A 22,566-nucleotide genomic window follows, 5' to 3' on the forward strand; every position below is an offset into this window, starting at 1 on the left:
TGGCTTTTCAAGAGATGTTTTTAATATCTGGCATCAGCTTTTCAAAGAGAAAAAGCAAAGCCTTTAACATGACCCACTCTGGGTATCACAAGGAGATTTTCCTAATTAGATAATTACAAGTCACCTTCTAATATCTTACATAGATATTAAATGCACCTCAAATTAACACCATGAATTAACAGAATCAACCAGAATCAAGGGAATTCTGCAGAATGAAAAGACCTTTGAGATCATTGAGCCCACCCTCTGAGCTGGATGTTCTCCTTGCAAGGACGAGCGTCCAATGCACTCTCACAATGACAGGAAGAATAAATTCGGTTTATTTCTGGTTATTATTCCATGATTAAAACAATTCCACCAGTTTAATAATGGAATGATTGATAGGTACCAATGTAATCCACCTTTTAGATAAATCTCTGAGACGAGCTTACTTCAGGGGAAGATTTTTGATTTCAGGTTGCAGTTCCTAACATTTCTTAGGTCTGACTGAACTACAATAAGTTCAGAGAAGTTCATGCCAGTGAGTTGCAATTCCTGCAAAGGCTCCTTGTCAGTGATTAACACGTTTTCCTTCCCCTGCCAGTGCCACTGTCCAACAGGAGGTACAGCCAGGACGCTCTGCCCGAGGCCTTCCCCAGCTGCATGGCGCCCGTGCCAGGCCGCTACAAAGAGGAGCTCTACGACTCTTCCATCATGAAACACAGCAAAGCAGAGCCCAGGATCCAGCCCCACGCCCACCTCATCAAAGAGGAGAACAAGCTGGCTTTTCCCAGAGACCTGCCTGAAAAAATGCCCATCAACGAGGGCTCCTTCTCCAACCCCCTGCTGCCCAAATCCGAGTGCTGCCAGGCCAAGGCCGTGGGACAGCTGAGCCACCTGCTGCCCGTGCCCTCGGTCTACGAGCAGAGCAGGAGGATTTGCGTCAAAGAGCCCAAATTTGGGCACATCGGCCACCACGCAGGCAGCCTGGAGGAGCTGGACGAGAGGATGAGCGTGAAGCTGGACCACGAGGCCGACGGAGAGCGGCTGATGGAGGTGAGGCCCTCGGGCCAGGTCCCCTTCGTGCTCCTCAACTACCACCACGTGCTGGCCAAGCACGGAGCCTTCCAAACCTCCCCCTGCACGGCCACGGGACACGGGGGGGAGAACTATTCCTACAACTCCGAGGAAGTCAACGCGTTTCTTTACAAAAACCAAAGCCCCTCCTCGGCGTCCTCTCCAGAAAGCCACAAGGAATCTGCACTGCCCCACTACATTGGGACTTCTGTCATCATTGCCAACGGCAGGTGACGGTAGCACGGGAGGGTTCTGTGTTCAGTGAAGAAGCCAAACTGTAATGATTTGCTAAAAAAAGGAAAAAAAAAAAGGAAAAAGCATGAGGAAACACAGTGACACTGACTGAGCAAAGCTGGAGGGCAGCGAGGGACAAAGCGGTGAGTTCCAGGAGTGCCAGGAAAATCCCCTCCCTCCCTGCCGTGCTCCGGTGTCCCAGACACAGCTCTGGTGCCAGGGAGAAGCCAAGTTCCAGATCTTATTTTTGTTATTTTATAGTGTGCAGCAGAAGGAAATGAGAGGTGTTATATGCAGAGGTTTATATGAAGAACTTTTTTTTTTTTTCCTTGACCCCTCCTTAAAATAAACTCAAGATTTTTTTTTTTTAATCATTATCATAAAATATGCATTCTAGTTTAGGTTTTTTTTGACAAATTGTGTGAAACCTCACATCAACTCTCCACCCAACCCCCTGACACATGGACTTTGTTGAGAGAGTGGTGATTTTGAACAACCACAACACAGCTGTCCTACCCAAACAGGGGAAAAAAAGCTTATTTATTAATTACCCAAAAGTTTTAAAACTAAATAAATCAACCCTACATTGGATTTATTTAACACAGATTTCAGTGTTCTGAGATTGTTGCCACCACCATTTATCTTGACAAGGGACAATATGAGAAATTAATAGGTACAAAGATAGGTATTACAGGGTTACAGGTCTTGTCATGGCAAATTGGGACAAATTATGGAGCAGGAACTAATTCTCCACAAATAAGAAAAGGAAACTCCTAAATCCTGTGTTTCCCTGAGTATTCTGGGGGAAGCCTGTGCAGATTTCCAACCCAGCCAGTCACAAATACATCTTAATAACAGCACCAGAAATGTTTTCTTTATAGTCAAGAGAATAATGAACATTTCTGCCTTATTTTGAACTTACCAGTAGAATTGTGAGCTTTGAAAATTCCAGCTCTTAACACGCTGAACTTCCTCCGGCATAAATCCTGTTGTCAGCACAAAGGTAGGGCTGGAATTCCCTGCTTGGAGCACTCCACAAATCCCCAACAGCACATTGGAAACACTCACGCTTGGCCCAGCCAGCCAGGAAGAGATTTTCACCCCTTTATTTTTAATTCTTTGCAGAGGATGGGTCTGTGGGAGTTCAACTGACAACACTCAGCCCAGGGTGGTTTTCGACCATTTCCCCAAACACTGTGAGTGGATAAAACAACAAAAAAAGGCTCCCTAAACAATAAATGTGGCTCTAGATCTCACTCAGCTCCATTTCTCACCCCAATTCAAGCTTAATTCAGAATTTTTCAAACTTCCTCTCATCAGACTCTAAAGAGAACTTCACTGAAAAACCTTGAGCACCCTGGGATGGTGGAAGGTCCCCTGGGTGAGCTTTAAGCTTCCTTCCAACCCAAACCATTCCATAATTCTTTGAAAAGAAAATTCTTACCTGGTTTGTGTAATATGGAAAAAAAAACCCTTGCTCATGGATTGCACCTTGTCAGAAAAATCATAATGCAATACTCAGCCCTAAAAATTCCATGTTTTCTACGCAGCAATAATTCATCCCAGAATGGTCTGGGTTGGGAGGGACCTTAAAGCTCATCCAGCACTTCCAAGCCCCTGAAATGGGCAGGGAATTTTCCATTAGAATACAGAAATAAAGTTATTTCCTTCTGTGTATAAATATTTATTGCTCCGAGTACACAAAAATACTTTAAAAGCAAAGGCTTGACAACAATTTTCAGCATTTTTTTCATTGCATCCCATTAAAGGTTAACAGAGAAAGCTTTATTATCAAATTAATATTCACTTGAAAATGAACTTGAACTGAACACTCTCAGCTGTTGCTTTCAATTGCATGAAAAATACATTTTGTGCTAAAGAGAACAAAAAAAGCCAAATCAGTGATTACAGAAAAACCCCAAACAGAACCAAAACCAGCAGAGTCACTCCCTGAGTAACCTCAGTTTGTTCAGTGCTGGAGGAGCTGGCAGGCCTCCAGAAAAGCTGCAAATGTGGATTATGATCATGCTGACCCCACAAATCAAAGGCAGGAGACACCAGCTGCTTTCCCCGTGGGTTCAGGGCCCTCCCAGCCCCTGCTCCCCATGAACGACCCCGATCCTGCAAAGACAATTACGGCTTCATTTTGCTCAATTCAATTAAACCCACGCCCCACGAAGGAGCCACTGGCACGGTTGGCATCATTAAAGAGAAACCTGATGCCCACCCCTCCTGCTGCACTCTCTCCCTCATTAGTGGCACTTTGGGTGTTCCTGCAAGTCCTGCTTGCTGTAAAAACACAAAAATTGGGGTTTTGCTGGAGAAAAAACCACCACTGCTGTTTCTCAGCTCGATATTTTCCCACCTTGTTACTCCCACTCCCAGGCTTTGTTCCAGAGCAGAGGAGGTGTTCCATCATTGTGCCCCAGGTGTTCAGGGGAGCTGATGCCCAGGCACAGGAAACCTCCCTGCCAGGCAATAATGAACCAATTAAGACCTCCCAGCTGATAATGCAGGGGAAGGTGCAGAAAAGATGGCAAAAGCAAATGTGGGAAGGAATTTTTTTTATTTTTCCTGCCACTCTCCCAAGATTTAAACAGCAATTCCATGTTCCCATCTGGGAGGAAATTACATTGGGAGAAAACCAGGATTTTTTTGGTCAGTTAAATTAGAGATGTTCTCAGCAAAATCATAGTGCAGAACAGGGCACTGCCATCACAGTGGCAGTGCTTTAATGATGAAAAGTGGTTTTAATAATGAAAAAAGTTTTTAATAATGAAAAATGTTTCTAATAATGAAAAAAAAATGGTGGCACTGAAGGGGAATGTGAATTGAAATATATTATGAAAAATAACCTCATTTCTCTGTAGTATTTGAGCCACACCTTTGTTGTGAGACTTCACAAGATTTTAACTCTTGGGGGAGTTCAGACCTGGCAAGAAAATCATGGAAAATGGGAGAAAGAGAGTGAAAGAGGGAATATTTCACCAAAATAATAGAAAATGTGGGTTGGGAGGGACTTTGAAGATCTCATTGCCAATCAGGGAATCTTCCACCAGACCCAGGTCAAGCTGGAAAAGTGAATCCCACAGTGAGAGCTCTGCAAGTTTTGGAAGCAGTGCAATGGAAATAAAACAAGGTGATAAAGGCACAGATCTGTCCCCAGCTCTCTGTGCCCTGGGATTTGAAAAAGGTAATTTAAGGAAATTCAGCACAACAGGGGCAAAACTGGGGAATTCATCACTGAAAGTGCCAATGAACGGGAAATCTGCCAGAATTGCTCCAGAAATCTCAAGACAGGACATAAATTCTTTTTTTTTTCCAGCATTTCAGTCACACTTCAAAAATGCCACAGAGGAAATGTTATTCCAGTTCTTTCCTGAAGGTTAGATTTTGCTTTTTTTTTTAATATGATGCAGATAAAAGCTATTTGGCAAGTGTAGGTGAAGAAGCACGCAACCCAACCAACCTATTCAAGCTCAGAATTATATATGTATTCCCTAAAAATGTAAAGCATTTTTGCTTATTTATTATGTAAAACAAAACTGTTAAAATGTTAATAAAATCCTGTAGCCAAAGGAAAACTGAGTTGAATTTCTCCTTTTTTTTAAAAAAAAACCACAAACCAAAGTATTTCACAAAGGACAATGGTGCATATTTGAAAATTTATTTCAAGTGTGACATGTTCTATATTGACAATTAATCTACTATAAAACACACAGAGAGTTTTTAAAATTTATTGTATTTTTGCCACGTTGCATTTTAAATGAAGACACTTGGAAAATGCAAATAACACAGAATCACTGATGAGAAACTCAACACTTGACAATTCTTCCCTGCAGTTCTTTCTTCTCCATCATTTCCTGACCCCTGCCCTTTGCTGGGCCCAGATTTAATTTCTTTGGTGTCTGATCAAGGCAGTGCATCCCCACCACCACTTAGCCATGCAAATGTTTTTTATCAACCCAGTTACCCCCAGGAACCAGCACAAATCTTTCCCATGACAGATATTTTGATTGTAGTTGCAAAAAGTAATTTTTTTTTTTTTTTTCCTCAGGCTGCTGACGCAGCTGAATCAGAGAAAGCAAAGAAACGAATTTTTGCACAGTGAAGCAGCAGCATAAAGAATTAAATGCTTTAATATTATTTCCAGGTAATAGCCCTTGATTTGTTGGATATATTAAAATAAAAAAAAAAAAAAAAGCTCTGAAGTCTTATAAAAGCTTTACTAGAAGCAGGATGTGCTGCCTGGACTCTGAAATGTGAAGTACATTATTACTTTTTCAAACCTTTGGAAGCAGCTTTGTTGCTGACTGGGCACGACCCAGCCTGGACTCGCACACGTGCCAACACACCCAGAAGTTTTCCTATCAATAAACAACCCCCACAAATGTTTTCACCATGAGAAATGTTCTACCAGAGCCCAGCAGGGAAAAAAAAAAAATTTAAAAAATGGAAATGGGGACATGGTAATAAATGGGTTTTTTGAAAGCACTTCATCAAGAAAATAGTTTAAGATATGACCTCAGCCTCACAATGGAAGAGGTGTTTTACTAATCCAGACAGCTGAATGAAATGAAACATTTTCAGAGCATTATTCCTGGGCCTGGGGCTGGCTGGATCTCCCCAGCCCCACACCCAGGGACACCCCACACCACATCTGTCTGTCACACACGGAGAACAAGGAAAACCAGGGTTTTCCTGCAGAAACGTTGTGGCTTCCTGGGCCTGCCACGTTGGGCAGAGGAAGAGTCAGACTCTACCTGAAAGAGGCAGGGACTTCATCCAGCTGCTCTCTGTCCCATGGGAACTCTCCCTGTCTTTGGTTCTGAAGGAAGAGCAACAAATCCTTCCCCAAATCCAGGAGACACCAGAAGAGGCCACTGAAAGGGCAAAGTGGCTCCCACAGCACCCCCGTGCTCTGGCACATCCAGGTTTGGGCAGCTCTCCCCTGTGGCAAGGAAATTCCACTCCAAGTTTCTTCCCAGTGCAAAAAAATTTTGGGAATAACCTGAGAGTTCCCAGTGAGAACAGAACCAGCTCATCACTGGAGCAGCTACAAAAGGACCAACAGCAACCAGGAAATGCTGCAGCATTTAAAAAATGCTAAAAAAATATCCCTCTGCTGCTGCTCAGCCACTGAAGCTTTGCAAACTCCTTCTGCCCTTCCAAAATTCCCATGTTTTATCCCTTTCCCCATCTCTTTTTTTGTCCCTGGTGAAAGGAAAAGGAAGTTTTCTAAAGAAGCCACTCAAGCTCCAGCCTGAGGCACCACCTGGTTGTTCGATCCCTCCAGGCACTTCCCAGTCTGTGTGGAACATGAACAAACCCCAAAAGCAGCTCCCTACAGGCAAACCCTAAAGCTGAGACAGTTTGAGCTACAAATTCTGACTGAAGGTGAAGTTTGGTAAAACTCTGTGGCTGGAAAAGCAGCACCAGAGCTCTGCTTTGCTGCAGTTTGCTCGTGAAGGAAAAGGCAGAAAAGAAATGAGGATGCAGCAGGAAGATGTGAGTGTGCAAGTGCACACCCATTTTTGACAGATCTATATATAAATAGATGGGTTTTTTTTCTTTTTACTGAAGCTTTATTAAGCCAGACTCGAGTTTCAGTTGATCACACCATGCATTAATACTGAATTCTATCAAAGGCAGCTGCCAAACCTTCTCAGCCCAAAGCAGTTTCGAAAGCATCTGGTGGAAAAAAGCTAAATTTGGTGCATCATTTTAATTCTGGCAATTAACAGCTGTGTGTGTGCAGTTCTAGGAGATGCTGCTGTACAGCCTCATGTGATTTGGATCATAGGGGGGGAAAAACAAAACCCAGCAGGGTTTGGACAATCAGGACAAATCTTCTGTGAGATGAAACATGAAATCCTAAATTTAACAGGGACAATTTAATTTCTACCCTTGCTGCCAAACCACCTAAACCCTAATAGGTGAGGATTGGTCAAAATTACCATTACAGACAAGTTTCCTTGTTTTAAGACTTCTTGGCTTTGGAGCTGAAACAATCTAAAACGTTGGGATTGTTTATGAGGTGAACTTTAACCTAAAAACCCCAGTTCTGGCTAGGAGACAGTAGTTTCCTTTCTGCAATTTCCAATCTGGCTGACCCACCATGAAAAAAAGAAATTAAGGTGGCCACATCACACCTGGGACAAGCCTGGCTGGCACAGAATTGTCTGGGGAGCTGCGGTGGCCGAGTCTCCTTGGGAGAAAACCACACCAAAACCACACTGGGAGCTCCAGGAGCATTCCCAGGGTGTTCCCCCCACCTGGAAACGTGCAGGCAGCCCCAAAAATGAGCTGCTTTCAGGTCAGCAGGGGTTAAAGCTCTTGGGTTTAGGGCTCAGCAGCAAAACCAGACATGGCTTGGGAGAGGGGGTGACAAAAGGGCTGTGGAAGAGAATTTGGGCATGGGGGAACGCTGTGATTTGTGTTTCTCACTGGAACAGTTGTTTGCATCAGGGAATCTGATTTATTCCCTTTATTTATGCACTTAACTTCATTGAGATAATGGAAAATTACCAATAAATTCTAAATTAATTACAGGTTCCACCCCCTGACATGGGATTCTACAAAACCCTGGGTGTGGCACTGCTCCAGTGGGTTTTTCTTCCTGAAGCCCCTTGGAAAACCATGATTTATTTAAAGGACAGGTGAGATGATTGACTCAGATCCAAGTGACTGAGGAGAGCAGAGTGCAAATCCCTTGGATAACCCAGCACAGCTCCTAAGTGCTGATGCAAAACTCTCCCAAAAACTCAAGGCAGCCTTTAAGAGTTGCAGACCTGAGACCAAAGCACAGGTTGGTAAATTATTGTAGAGGTTCTACACAGACAAGAACCAAATCAGGATCTTCACTCAGACCTGGAATTAAGCACAGTGGTGATCCCAGCAATTCAGGAATATGTGATGTTCCAGCTGGTTTTAGTGCAGACAACACAGAAAAACAGAATTTAGTTAAAAAAAAAAATAAACAACAAAGTAAAAAAGTAAATATTGTCCTGCACTGTGCTAAATCAACCAAAAAAAAGGAAATGTTGAGCCACTTCAGTCTCTCCAGTACAGGGTGTAAATGAGGAGAAAGTTGTGCTCAGCACAAATATTCCTTGCAAAGAACAGATCCTTACAAAGAATGGCAACAGAGGTGTGTTTTAAAGTTAATGAAAAGAATAAAGGCCTCCAGCTGTGAGATCACCACCTCCTCTCAGCTGCTGACGTTACCCACGGCAAACACAGAGCGGAAAATCAGAAGGGAAAAAATGAAACTCCGCGTTCCCCTTCCCAGGCCGAGGAGCCAGCGCCAGGCAGTGAGAGGCGCTGTCAGTGCCTGGGGACGATGAGGTTCCTCAGCATGTCGAAGGAGTTGCCGTCAGGGTGCACGGACTCCACGGCCCGGCCCTCCCGGTGCACCTGCAGGAACCCGCAGTCGTCGATGCCCACGATCCAGGCCGCGGGGCCGTCCTCGCTGCGCAGCCTCACCTGCTGCCCGCTGCAACACAGAGGCTGTCAGCACCTGCCTGCCCGGGAATGCAGCCCGGGCTGGGGGAATCTCGCACAGACACAGACGCCTCATGGAAAACCCTGTCCTGAGGACTTGTCCTCCTCAGGAAAAGCTGAGAGGCCTCAGGAACAAAATGTAACCAATGGTTATCTGCTGCTGTGGAATGCAACAGGTGCAGCTGGGATTGGGCTCATGGGGTTGTTTTTAATTCATGGCCAATCACAGCCCAGCTAGCTCGGACTCTGGTCAGTCACCAGATTTTATTATCATTCCATTCCATTCCTTTCTAGCCTTCTGATGAAATAATTTCTTCTATTCTTTAGGATCATTTTCTTTTAATATAATATATATTATTTTCTTTTAATATAATATATAATAAAATTAATACAATATATAAAATTTTAATATATGATTTAATATCATATATATCATTTAATACATATTTTAATATAATATATATAATATATATTATATATTACATAATATATAATATATATTATATATTATATAATATTATATATAGAGTATATTTTATATATAATAAAATTAATATAATATATACAATTTTAATATATGATTTAATATCATATATATCATTTAATATAATATATATAAGTTTCTTTTAATATAATATATAGAATTTTAATATAATATATGATTTAATATAATACATAGAATTTAATATATATTTTCATAATATTTATAACATATATAACATATATAATATATATAATATATATTATATATTATATATAATATATCACATATATAATATATATACTATAATATATTATATATAGTATATTTTATATATAATAAAATCAATATAATATATGCAATTTTAATCTATGATTTAATATAATATATATATAATTTAATATAATATGTATCTTTTTATATAATATATATAATTTTCTTTTAATATAATTTATTATCATAATAAATCAGCCTTCTGAAACATGGAGTCAAGATTCTCATCTCTTCCCTCGTCCAGGGACCCCTGTGAACACCACAGTTCACACCTGCATGGCCAGAGGGAGCCCAGGCCCATCTGCAGCAGCCCTGGAGCTGCAGAGGAAAACTCCCCCCTTGTGCAGGATCCCTGCTCCAGCAGAGCCACAGCTGGCACTGCAGGAGGGCTGAGCCCCCATGGGATGGGGCTGTGCCACCCCCTGACACACAGGGGACAGGGACTGCTCTGACTCTGGCAGTGTTGGTTTGTATCACTGCATTCTTATTTTATTTCAATTTTTTTCCCCTAATAAAGAACTGTTGTTCCTATTCCCATATCTTTGCCTGAGAGCCCCTTAATTTCAAATTAATAATCATTCAGAGGGAGGGGGTTTACATTTTCCATTTCAGGGGAGGCTCCTGCCTTCCTCAGCAGACACCTGGCTTTCCAAACCAAGGCAGCAGCTCATGCACACTGAGCAATTAAAACTGATGCTTTAAGATTTCAGCTTTTCTATTTTTCCAATCCTGTACTGCCTTAGTGCATGACTCTAAACTCCTTATAAAGTGTCAGTTCCTGTCTCCACATTTTGGTCAGACAGAACAATCCCCCTAGGCCTGAGATCCAAGGACACCCTACAGCCTCAGGCCCTGAAAATACAAACAAAAGTGAATTGGGAGGAGCAAACTGGGGGTGAATGACTTCATTACCTGAAGCTGTAATTGGAGAATTAACCCCTGATATGTAAATGGACCAAACTGATAATTGTGTGAAACACTGGTGACCATTGTCCAGCTTGGGTGAGGCCTCTGGAGGCTTCTGAGGGCCCCAGGTGTATCTGTGGAGCCTTTAATAAATACCTGCTCTTATTCTCTTAATCTTGTCTAGCCTCTGCTCTAGGGAGCCACTCCAAGGCATCAAAATCACCTCAAAGGACTCACCAGAATCATTAAAAGGATCCTGGAATGGTTTGGGTTGGAAATGACCTTAAAGATCATCCTACTCCAACCATGACACCTCCACCACTGTCCCAGGCTGCTCCAAGCCCCAGTGTCCAGCCTGGCCTTGGGCACTCCAGGGAGAGCCAGGGTTTCCCAGGGCTTCAGCACCCTCACAGGAAAGGCTTCACCCTCTAACAGAATATTGCATTTCCCACCTCACTGGTTCTGTACACACAATGCCTGAATTTCAGCAGCATTTTCTACCTGCTTTAATTTCCTCTTGTGGAATGGACAGAGTTGGAGTTAATCCAAACAATCTGTTGTTTTTTCCTCCTAAAAGTACAGCAGCTTCATCCATCTCCAACCAAATAATTCCAAATTGCCTTTGTTTGGAGATGATACACTTAAAATACCTGGAAGCATTCTTTAACTCAAGCTATCACTGATTTATTATGTGCTGCTTTAATTCTCCCTTAAAAATGTGCACCCTGCTCGGGAGGATTTTAAACTATTCACTCATATTAAGGGGAATTTTGTGGAAAAAGACAAAATACCCATGAGTTCTGCCACCAATTTTATGAAAAGAAAGTTTGAGAACTCTTACCTGTGTACCCAATACTTGTAGTACTGGGGAAGGACTCCATTGGGCCCCTTCTCCTGGAACACCTCAATGAGCCTCTCCAGCACAGTCACAGTCCTTGCAATGAGGCAATCTGCACTCAGAGGCTTCAGCTCTGTCCCCTCTTCCCTGTTAAACTTTGCAATGAGGTCATTGATGCAGATGGTGGGGTTGCTGTTATTCACATTAAACCCAAAGCCTGCAGAGGACAAAGAGGAGGACACGATCAAAGAGACAAACTCTTTGTTACCATCGCAGCCAGCACTTAATTCACCTGCTCCCTACAACCATCCCTCACTCAGGATGGCTGGTTTCATTCAGCCTCTTACACCTTTGGATCTTCCTTCTCCTATAATTACAATTTCTCAGCTCAGATTTTGCTCTTTGTCCTCAAAATTCCTCCTCAGAGTTAGAGAGGCAAATCCAGCAGAGCCTTCCACCCACACCCCAACAAACTGCACCCTGGTTCCAGAACCATCCACGTGAGACATTCCTGTGCTCCCTGGAAGCTCCTCAGCCCACTCAGAGAACAACTGATCCCAGCCTAAGATGGAGTTTTTATCTCCCAGTCTAAAACTCAGCTCAGAGACCTTTCTGCTTCCTGCAGTGAGCTCAGTGCCCTGTACAAAACCCCAGACTTTGCACTCAGCTGATAAGCCTCGTTTGGCTTGCTCAGGAAAGCCCAGAAGATTTGATTTTAACTTTGTAAGACTCCAGTTTGCCTAATCTATCTCACCACAGCATATCCTTTAGAAGCCTCAAGCCTCTCGCTGAGATTTCTCCAGCTGCAATTCCCAAATTCTGAGTTGGCAGAATGCCTCCCTTGTTTAAATATGGCTCTTGGGGCCTTTTCTGCAGCCTGCAGGAACAGCCTTCCAGGGATGTAAAGAACTATATTGTATTACCTGTTTATTTTTTTCTCCTAATAATTTGGGTTTGTTTTTTTTTTTCTTCCCTCAGACATTTGGGATAAAACTCCCTGTCTGTCAATCAGGTTTGGACATGATGCAGCTCCATCTGCAAGGAGGTGCAGATGTCTTGATTTGTAAATTTGCTGTTAATAATTCATAATTTGTGTTAACTTTGAGAAGGATTCCTTCAGTGAAAAGGAGTTTGGGACTTTTAACAAGTCAGGGAATGAACACAAACAAGGCACAGGGATCCCAACACACCAGTCCTGTGGAAATGAGCTGAAATGGGTTATTGGAAAGAGACAAAGGAAAATGAACTGGAAAATGCAACGAGCTGTGCCAGCAAATCCCAACTCAGCCATCTGCACCCCAGTGTGAGGGAACAGAGACCCCACTGAGGGGTCCCAGGCTCTTGGGGTCCATCAGGATCACTGCTCAGCAACCCAAAACGTGGGACACAGCAGCCACCCGGGGACGAGGAGCTCGGCTGAAGCCCCAGCACCTGGGGACGAACGCGGCAAGGGGGGAAAGGCAGCCAGGAAACTGGAAAGCCACAAGGAAAGCCACAGGGTGCTCGGGGCTCTGGGGGCACCTGGGCAGTGCCCACGGGAGCAGAGAGCGTTCAGCAGTGCTGCTGGGGCTGATGGATGTGCCAGTGGTGGATCCACGAGGAGCTGCACGTGCCTGAGCAGAGGCTGAGCAGGGTTTGCTGCTCGCGCTCGCTGCCTGCCCCCTGCATTCCGCTGGAGCTGGGCTCCTCCGCCGGCTCCGAGCCTGGCCCTCACAGTAATGGTGAGTATTCTCCTCAGAACTCCTCCTCCAGAAGAGCCAACACCGTGAAGTTCTTCAATTTTAAATTCCAAATTGGAAAAAAAAGGTTTTTGGTTGGTTTATTTTGGTTTTTTTTTCCAAACTGTGTTTGAAAGTCTCGGCGTGAAGCGTTGTCACCTGCAGCATTTGAGCAATGAAAATGCAGGTTTGTCTCTGATCTTACTCTCCTGAGCAATGAAAATGCAGGTTTGTCTCTGATCTTACTCTCCTGAGCAATGAAAATGCAGGTTTGTCTCTGATCTTACTCTCCTGAGCAATGAAAAGGCAGGTTTGTCTCTGATCTTACTCTCCTGAGCAATGAAAAGGCAGGTTTGTCTCTGATCTTACTCTCCTGAGCAATGAAAAGGCAGGTTTGTCTCTGATCTTATTCTCCTGAGCAATGAAAATGCAGGTTTGTCTCTGATCTTATTCTCCTGAGCAATGAAAATGCAGGTTTGTCTCTGATCTTACTCTCCTGAGCAATGAAAATGCAGGTTTGTCTCTGATCTTACTCTCCTGAGCTCCTCCTCGGAGCAGGGAAGCCACAGAGATGATCCTTGATTTCCATCATTACAGAATCACAGAATTTCTAGGTTGGAAGAGGCCTTCAAGATCATCGAGTCCAACCCATGTTCTAACACCTCAGCTGGATCATGGCACCCAGTGCCACATCCAGGCTTTTTGTAACACAGCGAGGGATGGTGACTCCACCACCTCTCTGGGTGGATGATTCCAGTATTTGGCCACTCTTTCTGTGAAAAACTTCCTCCTTCATTCCAGCCTGTATCTCCCTTGGCACAGCTTCAGACTGTGTCCTCTTGTTCTGTCTGTTGTTGCCCGGAGAAAGAGACCGAGCCCAGCTCAAATGGTTTCCATCGTTATCCTCATATATGGGAGATTCTGAGGAATGCCATGCAAAGAGTGAGTTCAGTGCCTGCAGGTGGCACTGAGTGCTCTGGGCTGGGGACAAGGTGGGCACAGCTGGGACTCCATGGGCTGGGAGGGCTTTTCCAACCTCAGGGATCCTGGAATTCTGTCTAGGAAAGGCTCCTTTGGAAAAGAGGAGATGGACCTGACACACCTTTCCTGTCGGGGAAGCTGGATCCCATCACTCCTACCAATCCCAACGCTTCAATGAGGCCCCTCTAGGACTCCCAGTGAGACACAGCACTGGAACGATGGAAAACATCCTTGGATTCATATGGAGCAAGGAAGTTTCAATTTGAAAAGCTTCCAGCTGAAAACAGACTGATGAAAATGGACATTTATCTATACCTCAGGCCTTCCAGATGGGGATCAGAGAGAATGGATACAGAAAGTCTCCGTTTGAATTGGAGTATTTTGATGTTTAGGGTAAGAAGGGAAAGGTCCAAACCAAATATGTGAAGTGCCTAAAGAGATATTTGATATAATGAACTATTTTTGGATGTATTCCTGCTTTCCTTGTGTTAACCAGGCTGTAGGAAAACATGGAAGTTGTAAATGGCTGAAGGGGCACAGAGAGATTTCTTAAGTTTCTGTGCAATTTCCACTCTGTTCGAGTGGATTATTTACAAAATGAAGGTATAAAATGGAACAGAAAATGTCATGTCTGGGCATGTTTCACAGAAGGAGGTGACTTCTTCAACTCTTTTCTGCCTTGCACCTCTAAAATCACAGAACTTTGACAGAAACAACATCATGACCACTCCATCTTTGCAGGATATTTACTTGTGCTATATTCAAATAGCAAATATCATTTTTTTCTTTACCCTTTTAGACTTGCTAAGGAATTTTCTTTCAATTTTTTAGACACAGCAGAGACAATTAATTACTTCTGGAACCAGAATCTGGCAGGTTTCTCAGCAGATCTGGGATGCTTAGGGGAAAACTTCCTTATCACATAGCAGGATGATAATCAGACTAGAGATGACAAAAATATCTCAATAATTAAAAAATGACAAAACATTACTCTGTGCATGTAGCTCTTTTGATTTAAAAAGCATGTTCTTCATTTAACTATTTGACATGTTCCAAAAAATCCATAAATTGGGAAAAAAGGATGGAGTTTTCAGTATATTCCACTGGTTTTGCAATAAATCAAGGAGGACAATTTCCCTCTCCCATGTAATGCTCTTCCTTTGAACTCTCCTACACCAATCCAGATGCCTGCATTTATGTTTTACTTGTCAGGCATATGGAATTATTAAGAAGAATGAAAACATTTACTTTTTGTGCTTCCTCTGGATTGAATGTTGTGCTTTATTTCCTTATGCCTGCTGTCATTATTTGTTCTTGTCGTTGCCATTTTTACTGATGCAGACACTGATAACAAAATCCTCCAGAAAAAAACCCAAAAATCAGCCAAAAAAGCTTCAAAACAGACATTTACCAATGAGAATATGAAATGTTGTTTCAATGAGTGTTGAGTTTACCAGAACTCCACCAATCTTCATCAGGTCACTGTAGTAAATATCATTTGGCCACTTCACTCGCAGCTCAATGTCCTAAAGAAACAAAAGCAGACATTTAGAGACATTTATGGCTCATTCATGACTCCATAATCTGTAGAGAATCATGGAATGGTTTGGGTTGGAAGGGACCTCAGAGCCCACCCAGTGCCACCCCTGCCATGGCAGGGACACCTCCCACTGTCCCAGGCTGCTCCAGCCCCAGTGTCCAGCCTGGCCTTGGGCACTGCCAGGGATCCAGGGGCAGCCCCAGCTGCTCTGGGAATTCTATTCCAGGGCCTCCCCACCCTCCCAGGGAAGGATTTTTTTCCCAACATTCCACCTAAACCTGTGATTTTTCAGTGTGAAGCCATTCCCTGGGTGCTGTCCCTGCATGCCCTGGAAATTGTCTCTCTCCAGCTTTCCTGGGGCTCCTGCAGGCCCTGCAAGGCCACCCTGAGCTCAGCCCAAAGCTTCTCCTGTGCAGGTGAACAATCCCAGCTGTGCCAGCCTTTCCTCCCAGCAGAGCTGCTCCATCCCTCTGCTCATCCTGGAGCCTCCTCTGGGCTCTCTGCAGCAGCTCCAGCTCCTCCCTGGGCTGGGCCCAGGCCTGGGGCAGCTCTGCAGGTGGGGAATCACCTGAGCAGGGCAGAGGAAGAGAATTTTCTCTGCCTTTTTACCACACCCAAAATGCTGCTGTCAACTGCTCCTCTTAATGAGAATCTACTGAAATGCTCCACAAATGCTACAGAAAATGGAACCCTGCCTGAGGAACCTTGCAGGAACTGATGCCTCAGGTTTGAGCTTTTCTATTTTTCACATTCTGTGCTGCTTTAGTGTGTGGGGCTGGGTTCACATTCTGGGATGGTGAGCTCTGTGCACAGAGCAGGGAGACAAAACAATTCCTGCTCCAGCTGGGCACCAAGGACAAATGATCCAAATCTCAGCCCCAGAGCACAAACCCCGTGGGCTGGAGAGAGAAAAACAAGCAGGGTGGGACTGCAGGGGCTAAAGCTGGAATGGGACAATGAACTGCAAGATGCAAATGGAGCAGAACTGATCCCAGGGACAGAGCCCGTGCCCGGCCGTGCATTTTGGGGCCATTTTGGTTCATCTTGGGTGCAGCCCTGGCTGGGCTCTGGTGCTGCCCAAGGTGCATCCATGGAGGAGATGCTTTGAATCAATCCCTGCTTTATTCTTTAGCCCTGCCCAGCCTCTGCTCTGGGGCAGCCTGCACAAGGCATCAGTAGCAGCCAAAGAGACAGTGACATCCTGAATTTCAGAAAGGAAATTCAGCAGACAGGAGAAATCTCAGTTCCCAACCACAGAAATGGTTCAGAGATGTCCCAAGGCTGTCCCTGCTGGAAACACAAACTGAGCAGTGACAACGTCCCAGCCCCACAGAGCAGCTTTTGTTGAAACCACGGGGCTGAGCTGAGCTTTGCACTGGCTACTTAAACACAGAAAGAAAGCAAATGTGCTTCCTGCAGCTTGAAACACTGCCCATGGCTGCTGCATCCCCGGGGGCAAATCAGGGGAGGTGCTCCAGGCCTACAGGAGTCGCATTCCCTCCTATTGTAGGGGCAGAAATCCCTTTACAGGATGTGTGAAAGCTGCACCTGGGTCCGTGTCTACTTTCCTGACAGATTTAAAGGCCAGGGAGGAGTCCATGACACGTCCACTGACAGGAAATACTACCTGATTTTGCTATCAAAGCATTCTGAGGGAAAGTATCACCAGCTCCTATTCGTTATGGAAAGGAACTTGGCTCCCTGCACCGGGGGAAGGATTTTAGGGGACTCTGGAGACATGGGAGGAATGACACAGTGAAATGGTGCTCTCAGTGATAAAAGGGGGAAACACACACCTGTGAGACAGCAGACAGTAGCTCTGTGACTGAAGTGACAACAAGCAGCAGGAACAGCTGAGGCAGCTGGGTGTTCTCATCACTGCTGGATTTGTGGGGTGCCCCCATGAAGGGAGGAATGATGAATCTGGCTCCATGTTCTCAGAAGGCTGATTTATTATTTTATGATACTATATTATATTAAAGAATGCTCTACTAAACTATACTAAAGAATACAGAAAGGACACAGACAGAAGGATAAAAAGATAATAATGAAAACTCCTGACTCTCTCCAGAGTCCTGACACAGCTTGGCCCTGCTTGGCCAAAGAGTGAAAACAACTCCCAGCAGAATCCAATGGAACAATCACCTGTGGGTGAACAATCTCCAAACACATTCCACATGTGAGCACAACACAGGAGAAGCAAATGAGATAAGAATTGTTTTCCTTTTTCTCTGAGGCTTCTCAGCTTCACAGGAGAAAAATTCTGGGCAAAGGGATTTTTCAGAAAATGTGAATGCCACACGTGACTTTGCCACAGAGTGTGTTCACCAGGTACCACACAAAATGTCACAAAATATGCTGGAAATGGAGCAATTCTTGTCTTCCCTCACTAGAGAGACTCTGCTGTTCTCAGAATGGGAGAACAAAGCATCCTCTTGATTTGAAGCCCATTTGCATCCTCAGCATGAACATCTGACAAGGGAATTTCCAACCGAGCCCTCAGATCTGCTCTGGGAGGAGCCACACCAAAGCCTTGGTTACTGCTGGTTCAGCAGAGTCAGTAACTGTGGCCATCCTAAAAGCCATGAGTGGCTGATAAACTGAGCCATGGACCTCTTGGAGCCAGGGTGGGCAGAGGGATGGAGCAGCTCTGCTGGGAGGAAAGGCTGGCACAGCTGGGATTGTTCACCTGCACAGGAGAAGCTTTGGGCTGAGCTCAGGGTGGCCTTGCAGGGCCTGCAGGAGCCCCAGGAAAGCTGGAGAGAGACAATTTCCAGGGGATGCAGGGACAGCACACAGGGAATGGCTTCACACTGAAAAATTACAGGTTTGGATGGGATGGTGGGAAAAAAATTTTTTTTTTTTTTGTTTCTTAGAGCAGCTGTGGCTGCCCCTGGATCCCTGGCAGTGCCCAAGGCCAGGCTGGACACTGGGGACATTGGAGCAGCCTGGGACAGTGGAGGTGTCCCTGCACTGGCAGGGCTGGGATGATCTTTCAGACCCTTCCAACCCAACCCATTCCATGATTCCATCCCTCTGCAGATCATCCCATTGTTTGTGGCTGCTGCAGCTGGTATGACATGGACATACAGAAAAGCCTTGCAAGACTTGAGTGCAAAGGGGAAATTCAAGCACTGAGTTTTTGATAATTTTTAACATTTTCTTGCTGTGACATCATTGATTCTAAACCTTTAACTCTGTTTTGCCCCCCTGCTGATGTCCCCTCAGGTTCAGCAGATCTGCCCTGGTCACTCTTTACTCTCCATATGCTCAGTACAGTACACTCATTATCGATCCTCATTTTTTACATCAATATTTGGAACTTCAGTCACCTTTTTCCTCTTGAATGGAATAAAATTAAAAAATGCCACAGTGCATCAGGGCAGGCACACAGGAGCAAAACCACCTCCATTCATAAATCAGCTCCTTCCCCAGTCATCCCCATATTTTATAAAACTAACCCTTGTCCCTTTGTTTTTAAGTGGTCAAATTATCCACTCCAGCCAAATATTTTATATTGCAAATTTTAGCCTGAAGCATTTTGTTTTTCCAGTCAGGTTATGAAGCACTGAATTTAGAAGGTTTTAATAGAAAGGCTGACAGACCCTAAACTCCAGCAAAGCTACTGGGTGCCACTATAATAAAGTTCATGTGTAAATGTGTATAAGTCATTGATTTTCTGTAATATAGGAAACATATGCTTTAGTTAACTACTTCTGTAAAATACCAAAGTTTTATAGTTAGCAAATATTAGGAAATGGTAACATTAAAAAGGAGATATATGAGGTGGTAAAGAAGACTGGTTCTTCATTTTAATACTGATGACAGGACACTTGATTCCCTCTCGAGAGCAATTCTCCTCAGCTCTTGCTTTAGAAATCAGTTTTCAACCTTAAACAAGGGTTGGAAAAATCCTTTAAAAGGGATAAAGTGACCACTGAAACAGCACCAACGAAAAAGCAGAAAAGGATTTGTCAGTTTTATTCATTTTTCCCTCCTCCTTATTCTCCTTCAAAATCAAAACAAATCAGCTCCATTGTTGGGCAAACAAAATTGACTTTTTCTTTACTGCTGAGGATTGAGGCTTAAGTTTCATAAGATTAAGAGTGAAATGAGTGCAGTGCATTTGATCAGCTCTGTAAAAGAACATTCATCCTCTGGATATTGGATTTCTCCAAACATATCAATAATCAAACACGAGGAAGGTTAAGTTTAGATTCTTTTAAAGAACTGAATTATACATTCAGCCATTACGCACAGAAAAGGCCCAGCAAAAATCTGAATTTCCTGGAAATGGAAGGAGGGATTTTGAGATGAGTTAGAAGGACATACCTCATATCCTGGGATGGATCTGACTGCCTCTACCACTGCCAAGGACACCAGGTGCTGGATGAAAGGAATTCTCTGGCCCAGGTTGGAATGTAGAGGGATGGAGAGGTGCAGAGTGGACAGGGCACAGCCCATGGGACTGAGCCAAACGTTCCCACCACGACCTGGGCATGAGAGGAAAAAGGGGAACTTCAACTCAGGACAAGAACATTTTTATAAAAAAGATCACCTTGTGAATGTAGATAACAAAAGATAACTAAAGACAGAGATAACTAAAGAGAAAGACTCAAAGGTATCCATCCAAGAATGTACCAAAAGTTCCTTTAATGGAGTTTTCCAAACTAATTTTGAAAGAAAAAGGGTTAAAGTGCAAAGCTTTTTCTTAAAAAAAAAAATTGGAATTTTTAAAATATTGCTGTATCCCTGTAAGTGTTCAAGGCCAGGTTGGAAGGGGCTCTGAGAACCTGGTTTGGTGGAAGGTGTGGCAGGGGATGGAACAAGATGATCTTTAAGGTCCCTCCCAACCCAGGCCATTCTAGAATTCTGCTCTGAGGTTCTGCAGCTGCTGCTCAATTTCCCAGCATGTCCTAAATCCCCTGCTTCCAGGAATTTTCCTGGTCTCTGCTGACAGACACATTTTAAAGATCTTGCTTTGCTCAAGTGGAAAAGCATTTCTGAAAATGCTCTGTGTGCACCCAGAAATGCACCCAAACTCTGAACCACCCTGCACTGCAAGCAGGGAATCATCTTTTCATGGATTTGTGCTCAGAAAAAGCTTCTTGGGCCACACACTCTGCTCTTGCAGCAGAATAAATGTGGCTTTCAAAGAAGTGCCAGCATTTTTCTGGGCAGGAAACACGACTTGCTTACATTGATCTGCTCAGGCAGGTCCTTCAGACTCAATCTCAGAGCCCCAGTCCTGCTCCAGCTAACCCAGTTTCAGTTTTCATCTGGAGCTCTGACTTGTGTTACACTCAGTGTAGTGATGGCAGCTTTTGTGACTGGCAAAACTTTTTTGGCAGGAGCCAGGAGACCATTAAATCATTTCTGCAAAAGCCACCAAACATCCTGAAAATGTTTACTTTGGTCTCTTATTAACTTTTGGGTTTTGAGTTTGAATCCACAGTTTGAGCAGGAGGAGAAGAGGACAGGCTTATTCTATGGATTATATTATCAAAAATGCTCATAATGCAGCTTGAAATGTCCTATTTTGTGTATTTAATACACATTTATGAATAAAACAAGGAGATTTACTCACCTTTCCCTTGTGTTTGTCGAACAGCCACTGCTATTAAACCCATCTCCTCAGGCACCTCGAACATTAACCTGCCAATTAGGGAAAAAACCAAAAACCCCACATGCTTATCAGCTGCAACACTAAGCTACATTCATGAAAATCAAGGCTTAAATATCAGGTAATATTTTATGTTAACGTTGCACCACCATTTTTTTCAGTTAACATTTAGTCCCGAACCAAACCCGTTAGAATATTAAAAAATGATTGGCTGAAAAAGGATAATGTAAAATATTATTTTATCTGAAATGAGTCAGAGCTACAGTTCATTTGAGTTCTGATAACCCAGGTTTTGTATTTCTTCACTTCTCCCTCAAATGCTCATTTTTTGGGTGTCCCTATCTTCAGCAAGTGACAACCAGCAATTCCAAACATTTGTTTCTACTTACAGCGAATTTTTGGTCATACTACAAAATATAAGAGCAGCAGTTTCTGATTATTTAGAAAACCAATATGGTGGCAATAAAGCAGTTTAAAAGATACACTATCCCCTGAGAACTAATTATGATTTAACTACAGTAAATAAATCTACACCTTCTGAGAGCTCTAGAGAACACTGGCTTATTTTAGGCTTGTGTTCTGCTTTTAAAATAGTTTCACCTAAAAGAATACTAACTTTCCTCTGGGGATAAGTAGAAAGTGCACTTTAACACCACCAAATGAGTCAATGCTACACTTTAAATAAAATTTAAAAAAAAAGAAAAGAAGAAAAAACCCTACTGTGACAACTTTGTTCAAGCCACTTTTAAACAGATCTGAACGGCACCATGATCCTCCTCCATTTCACATTTTCAGGGTTATTTCAGAGATAAAACATATTCAAGATGTTGCTTGTGAGGTAAGCCCAAAAAGGGATGTCTAGCCCACAAATCTGCTTCTCCCACAGGCACAAACACCATGTTGTTCATTCCTATAAAAGCAATCTTGTCTCAGAGGTAAGGGCAGCCCAAATCAGAGAAAAAAAGCACCATTCACAATGATTTCCTGTGAGAAATGGATTTGTAAAGAATTTCTAAAATTTGATAGAAAGTTTACATAGTGATGTATATTTGTATGTAAATACTGAGATAAGGTGTAAGTAAGATTTAAAATATGGTTTTGTAAAATGATTAGGTATTTTAGAGAATTAGAACTGTGAAAGATGTATTGTAGTAAGGCCATGTAAGGAAAAAATACAGGTAATTGGTGTTAGAAGTAATAGTACTATTGTGTGGTAAAAGTTAATAAGTTTAAATACATAATAGTTCATAAGTTGAAATATAAACATTTATAAAGTATTGTAATTAAGAAACAGATTGGCTTCTGATGGAATGGCATTGTTTTACATCTCTTCTATGTCACTATTCAAGACTCATAATAAAATCTTTCAAAACACCTCTCAGTTGCCCCATCTCTATAACAGCTGAGAAAACC

General features: G+C 43.3%; 2 protein-coding genes across 4 annotated transcripts in view; one reads left to right on the top strand and one right to left on the bottom strand.

Moving 5' to 3' along the window:
- SIM2 (SIM bHLH transcription factor 2) overlaps positions 1-1,373 on the top strand; it is a 63,601-nt gene extending 62,228 nt beyond the window's left edge. The window contains exon 12 of one of the 2 annotated variants that reach the window (XM_071430130.1): positions 613-1,373. In XM_071430130.1, coding sequence (XP_071286231.1) covers positions 613-1,290 — 678 coding nt within the window. In that variant the 3' untranslated portion in view covers positions 1,291-1,373. Of the gene's footprint in view, positions 1-583 lie in introns of both variants that reach the window. The other variant, XM_071430128.1, reaches the window with a different exon arrangement.
- HLCS (holocarboxylase synthetase) overlaps positions 300-22,566 on the bottom strand; it is a 152,947-nt gene continuing 130,680 nt past the window's right edge. The window contains exons 7-11 of one of the 2 annotated variants that reach the window (XM_071430127.1): positions 21,118-21,185; positions 19,863-20,023; positions 15,402-15,516; positions 11,295-11,508; positions 300-1,344 (exon numbers count right to left, since the gene is read on the bottom strand). In XM_071430127.1, the coding sequence (XP_071286228.1) occupies positions 1,251-1,344; positions 11,295-11,508; positions 15,402-15,516; positions 19,863-20,023; positions 21,118-21,185 (652 nt within the window). In that variant the 3' untranslated portion in view covers positions 300-1,250. Of the gene's footprint in view, positions 1,345-3,053; positions 8,786-11,294; positions 11,509-15,401; positions 15,517-19,862; positions 20,024-21,117; positions 21,186-22,566 lie in introns of those variants that run through there. The other variant, XM_071430126.1, reaches the window with a different exon arrangement.

The sequence above is a fragment of the Agelaius tricolor genome, unplaced genomic scaffold (genome assembly GCF_023055355.1).
Source record: "Agelaius tricolor isolate 1412-34295 unplaced genomic scaffold, bAgeTri1.0.p SCAF_7, whole genome shotgun sequence".
In the NCBI taxonomy this organism is placed as follows: Eukaryota; Metazoa; Chordata; class Aves; order Passeriformes; family Icteridae; genus Agelaius; species Agelaius tricolor.